This window comes from Nycticebus coucang, chromosome 12 (assembly GCF_027406575.1).
Source record: "Nycticebus coucang isolate mNycCou1 chromosome 12, mNycCou1.pri, whole genome shotgun sequence".
NCBI lineage: Eukaryota > Metazoa > Chordata > Mammalia > Primates > Lorisidae > Nycticebus > Nycticebus coucang.
In genome coordinates, this window is record NC_069791.1 from 57752245 (window position 1) to 57758536 (window position 6292).

Genomic DNA, 6292 nt, shown 5'->3' on the forward strand with positions numbered 1-6292 from the left:
GAGCCAAATCTACTTTTTCGAAAAGCTTTCCTAAGACTTGAGGCCCAGCTACTTCCTCTTACATCTTCTTGGCCAGCACAGGACCACATGGCTGCTTCTAGCTACAAGGGAGTCTGGGGAAATGAGCATTTTTTAATTGAGTACATTGCCACCCAGAACAAAATTGGGATCTCTGAGGAAGAAGGGGAGACTGGCTAGAGGGCAGCCAAGTACACAGATCTGCTGGAGAGACCTATCTCTTGGCAGAGGGGTTGAGGTCCTTAGAGAGGCTCTCTGGAGGATGTGATGTCAGAGGGGAAGCTTAAAGGATAAGTAGGAGTTACCCTGGTACCCAGGGAGCAGGCACCAGAACTCCAGGGCCATGGGACAGCATGGATGCTTTAATTAAAAGAAGGCTAGTCGCTGTAACGAATAGGAAAGAAAGGAAGGAAGGAAGGAAGGAAGGAAGGCTTAATCACAATAGAGTTTATTTCTCATTAGTGGAATGACCAAATCCATAGCATGCTAAGTCAGGACCCAGATTCTTCCCACCTGCAGGTCTACCATGATTCCTCGGGGGCACCAGGACGGCCATGCTCCTTGGAAATGGAAACAGTGAGCAGAAGCACATATGGGAGGTTGGATGGTACAAGCCTGGTAGCAACACAAGTCACTCTTGCTCATGTCCTACTGACTAGAGTTTGCTCACAGGGCCACACCTGACTGCAAGGTGGCAGGGGGAATGCAGCCTCGCTAAATACCCAGAATGAAGAGCTGGCCAATTTCTGCTACAATCACCAGGGGTGAGAAAATGTCCAGTTGGGTGTGGAGTGGGAATAAGAGTTTCTTAAGCTGTCTGGTGTTGCTGAAAGGTACTGAGGGGTGGGTAAGAGAAGTGGGTAGGGATACTAATGCACAGACCACAAATGGAATACCATTCTTAGAGCCCCTACTCGGCGCCAGTTACGTTAGGGTATCTGACCTGTGGGTGACCTTCTATGTTTATTAGTGGTGCATACCAATTCTACTCCCTAACAAATGTTAGACTTAGTTGTGTGTAAAATAACATGTATGGTACACATACAATATTTAATACTTACAAGAATTTAGTGAGAAAAATATTACCATCATTCCTTTTTACAGTTGGGGAAAAATGAGGCTTTGAAAGGTTTAAGACCTTGTCCAAGGTCAGATAGCCAGCCTCTTAATAAGCTCTTTTACCCACTATATTACACCAAAGAGGCCAAAGAAGGTCTTATAGGGAGGAGTCTGGCCTGGAGCCAGAATGTGATGGAAGTCTAGAGTCATTGTCGTTGGGCTCAGAAGAAGCCCCTCCTTTCTCATGCCAAAATCGGGGTCCCCCAGATTTGCTGGGACTTACCTGTATTCAGCAGCATCAAGGGCAGGGTGGGTGTTCATAAAGCCATCAGTGTCTCCTTCTTGGGACAATACCTGTCCCTCCAGGTGAGAAAAGACTCGGTTCTCAGAGGGAGCCCTGAGTGACCCACATGAGGACGGTGCAGCTCTGCTTCTGCCCCAATTCTTGCCTCCTCTGCAGCCTTGGAGGAGGTTAGGAGCTGAGGAGTCTGTACTCTGTGAGGCGAGAAAGGGGATCTGGAGCCTGGTGCCCACTGTCTGCCCCACTTTGCATTATGGGAGCAGCCCTCCCTTCCCTGGGGCAGTCCTGAAACCCCATTTATGTGGCAGCTGGGCACAGGGCAGAGGGACTAATCCTTGAAATAGCTCCGGAAGGATTATCCCAGCTCTCTCAGCAGCTGTGAGGCTGGCTCATTCCCAGAGAGGGGAGGCCGGAGTCAGTGCTACCCCAAGTGGACACCTGGGAAGGGAATGCGGAGTTCAGGCATCCTAGCTGCAGGTAGCCAGGAGAGGGCCCTAAGGATGGAATTATGCAAAGCAAACCAATTCTAGACAGTGATCTAAAGCTTAAAAAAAAAAAAAAAGCCTGCAGGAAAGAATTTAAATTATAAAAATTTAAAAATATGAAATATTAAATAATGCCTTAAAGTGCTCATTTAACAACCAAATCATTCTGACACAATGGACCAGATGTGAAAAGTCCTCCTCCCGGGTACACCCCAACAGGCATCCCCCCTCCCCCACTACCATCCCTGTACTGGCATCTTCCCTACCCTCCTTCCCAGTGGTGATGACACCTCCTGTCTCAGAAGCCAAGCAGCCACCGTAACCCCACCTCCTATGGGGGGACTGGAGGACAAGACCCAATTTTCTTTGGCCCTGTAGTGGGAGGGGAGGAGAAAGCCTCTTCCTGGTTCCAAAAGTCTGAATTGGACTAGAGCTGAGGCGATCAGTATGCAAATCGGCTTTCTGCTGTGCTAATGTTTATGCATAGATGAGAACCAGGTGAAAATGGGCTGGGGGCCTGTATGAGTCCTGGGCGGCTTTGGTGAGGACAGGAGAGAAGCTGGCTCCGAGGAGCTCCAAGCAGGGAGGTGAGGGTGTAGGGTGGGAGGCAGGCAGGAGGGGAGGACAGCAGGGTCAGGGTGGACTTGGGTTAAAGTGGGGGAAGCCAGAGCAGAGTAGGGTAGCTGGGACCCAGACAGAAGCGGGGAACCCTCTGTGGTCACCAGTCACACGTGGGTGTTGAACACTTGAAATGAGGCTTGTGTGCGCAGCTGAGGACCCAAATTGTTGATTTAATTTTAACTAATGTAAAAATAAATTTAAAAAACTGATACTCTATTCAGTTATTGGAAAACATTTAAGTATGTATGAGACAACTTAGGTATGTGAACCTTTTTCTTTTTCTTTTCTTTTTTTTTTTTTTTGAGACAGAGTCTCACTATGGTGCCCTTGGTAGAGGGCTGTGGCATCACAGCTCACAGCAACCCCAAACTGTTGGGCTTAACCGATTCTCTTGCCTCAGCCTCCCCAGTATCTAGGACTACAGGCGCCTTACACAAGGCCTGGCTATTTTTTGTCTGGAGTTGTCATTGTTCTTTAGCAGGCCTGGGCCAGACCTGCCAGCCTCAGCATATGTGGCTGGTGCCCTACTCACTGAGCTACAAGCACTGAGCCAATGAACCTAACTTTTTCCATGTAAACTTAGGGAAACCTAAATATGGACCCCATATTCCCAGTAAAAATTCAGCATCTAAATTGAGAGGTGCTATTAGGCATTTTGTCAAGTACCTCATTAATAATGTTTCATAGGAATACATATTGAAAGGGTAATACTTTGGATATATTGGGTTAATGTATTATTAAAATTAAATTCACTTAAAAAATTTAATGTGGCCATTAGATGTTGTTAAATTACAACCTGTTGCCCTGCTCACTTTATATTTATATGGGACTGCCCTTCTCTGGACATAAAGGCTACTAAGAGGGACCTAACTCCGGCTTCAAGTAGAAGAGGAGAATTAGCAAGGCAGAGCAGACAGCTCTGGGAGAGGTCGAGGTAGAGACAACTTCCACCCAGCATGTTAAGAACATGTTTCATTTATATCATGAGGCTTAGGTGATTCAGACACTCCCAGAGCTGCACGCCTGGCCTCAAACCCCTGTCCCTCCATACCTTTGTCCCTGTGCTGGCAGAGAAGCTGGGTCTTAGTTCTCCTAGTATTCTCAGTATTAGCACTATGAGACACTCACTCACAGGTCCCCATCCGTGCCTGCTGTGGGGGCCAGGGTGTGGGATGGAAGAGACCTTAAGAAAAGAGGGGGCCAGGACCTGAGCCAAGTGGAAGGAGAGGGGCCAAAGCCTGCTGGGGGAGTGTCATCCCCGGGACAGCCTCTGGGACCCTCAGAAGTGGAGGGAATAAGGGAACAGTGTTAGTCCAGACCCCCGCTCTGTCCAGGTTTCTGTAGCTACTAACTGCTGTCCTTTGTCCTTCCTTGCCCCCTCAGTCTCTCTCAACATGGCAGCCAGAGAGGTCCTTTTAAAATATGGAGATCTTGTGACTCCTCAGCTCCAAATCCTCATCTTGTAGTAAAGCCCTGGTCCTTTAAAATGGGCTAGGAGACACACTTAGCTTCAAAGCTGGCTCCTGGAAGTTGAGAGAGTAGCAACGCTAAAGTGGTAGCTGCCGCGGCAACCGCCACGGGATAATAAGCTGGGTAGAGTTGCTGAGGATCTGCCATACTTATTGATTAACTATGGAAGATTATACCAAAATAGAGAAAATTGGAGAGGGTACCTATGGAGTTGTGTATAAGGGTAGACACAAAACTACAGGTCAAGTGGTAGCCATGAAGAAAATCAGACTAGAAAGTGGAGAGGAAGGGGTTCCTAGCACTGCAATTCGGGAAATTTCTCTATTAAAAGAACTTCGTCATCCTAATATAGTCAGTCTTCAAGATGTGCTTATTCAGGATTCCAGGTTATATCTCATCTTTGAATTTCTTTCCATGGACCTCAAGAAATATTTTGATTCTATCCCTGCTGGTCAGTTCATGGATTCTTCACTTGTTAAGAGTTATTTATACCAAATCCTCCAGGGCATTGTGTTTTGTCACTCTAGAAGAGTTCTTCACCGAGACTTAACACCTCAAAATCTCCTGATTGATGACAAAGGAACAATTAAACTGGCTGATTTTGGCCTTGCCAGAGCTTTTGGAATGCCCATTCGGGTATATACACATGAGGTAGTAACACCCTGGTACAGATCCCCAGAAGTATTTTTGGGGTCAGCTCGTGACTCGACTCCAGTTGACATTTGGAGTATAGGCACCATATTTGCAGAATTAGCAACTAAGAAACCGCTTTTCCATGGGGATTCAGAAATCGATCAACTCTTCAGGATTTTCAGAGCTTTGGGCACTCCCAATAATGAAGTGTGGCCAGAAGTAGAATCTTTACAGGACTCTAAGAACACATTTCCCAAGTGGAAACCAGGAAGTCTAGCCTCCCATGTCAAAAACTTGGATGAAAATGGCTTAGATTTGCTCTCAAAAATGTTAGTCTATGATCCTGCCAAATGAATTTCTGGCAAAATGGCATTGAATCATCCATATTTTAATGATTTGGACAATTGGATTAAGAAGATGTAACTTTCTGACAAAAAGTTTCCATGTTCCAGATAGTTGTATTTTTACTGTTAACTCTGTTTTTATCTTGTATATTTTTCTTTTCTTTGTTGTAAAACTTATGCTGTACTTCATCTTCTAATTTCAAAAATATAACTTAAAAATGTAAATATTCTAAAAAAAAAATAAAAATAAAATGGGCTAGGAGGTGACAGATAGATGCTAAGGTGGCCCCATAACCCCACCTCCTGCCATTCACCCCCCTGCGTGAGTGTGGGCAGAACCTGTGACATGCTTCTGACCATGACAAAGAAATCAGGGAAGGTGGCAGGACACATGTGGGTTCATGTACCGGATTATATTACATAAGACTGTGAAATTGTCATGTCATCTTGCTAGAGGCAAGCCCTTGGAGAAGCAGGCTGCCTTGTCTCCAGCTGCACGTGGGGAGGGCCAGCAGCAAGGAGCAGAGAGCCCCCTCCAGTGCACACTCCATGCTACACTGGGGTCTTCCACCCAGAACCTGTATAGAACTGGTGCTGCCATGTGACCTTGGGGACAGGTGCTTCTCCGCTTGAGCCCCAGATGAGGACATTCAGCTGACATTTGATTGCAGCTTACAGAGAACCCAGTTGCACTGTGCCCAGACTTCTGACCTGCAGACACTGAAATACTGGGGGCGTTTGAAGCTGCTACTGTTGTACTAATTTGTTACACAGCAGCAGAGCAGGGAGGCAGCCCACACTGCCCTCCATCTGAGCCCCCATCTCCCTCACTTCTCCCGCCTGGCTCCCTACACGTCAGCCGCTCTGACCCTTGGCTGGTCTCCAAAGCCGCTGGGCTCACATCTGCCTCCCAGCATTTGCTCCAGCAGCTTCCTTTTCCTGGAAGGCCCTTCCTGCCCGTAAGTGCATGACTCTCTCCCTGGCCTCCTTCATATATTTGCTTATATTTTGCCATCTCACCAAGGCTTTCTCTGCCACCCTTTTGAAAATTGCAACCCGAGAGACAGAGAGGGAGGCGGAGCAAGATGGCAGCCGAGTAACAGCTTCCTTGCATCTGGGCACCGTGAGTCTGGGGAGATAGGACTCCAGGCATCTCTGGCTGGTGGGAACTGCCTATCATCACTCCTATGAGGATACAGGGAGTCAGCGAGAGACTTCTGGACCCCAAGAGGAGGACTAAAACAGTGGAAAACCAGCAAGTGGTCGCGTGTGTTCAATCCGTCTAAACCCGCCCACAACTGTAAGTTCAGTAGCAGCGAGACTGAAAACCAGAAAGGCCTTACCTGTGAACTGTTTTGATG

The 6292-nt window shown here is 47.3% G+C and overlaps 1 protein-coding gene across 1 annotated transcript; it reads left to right on the forward strand.

Moving 5' to 3' along the window:
• The first annotated feature begins 3991 nt into the window (after nt 1–3991).
• On the forward strand, nt 3992–4941 carry LOC128561725 (cyclin-dependent kinase 1-like). Its single transcript, XM_053556285.1, has one exon. The coding sequence runs from the start codon at nt 4117–4119 to the stop codon at nt 4939–4941; it is 825 nt and encodes a 274-aa protein (XP_053412260.1). The 5' UTR covers nt 3992–4116.
• Nucleotides 4942–6292: the final 1351 nt, after the last annotated feature.

What these genes read in the sequence shown, in the direction of transcription:
- LOC128561725 (XM_053556285.1), top strand. Translation starts at nt 4,117, where the DNA reads ATGGAAGATTATACCAAAATAGAGAAAATTGGAGAGGGTACCTATGGA.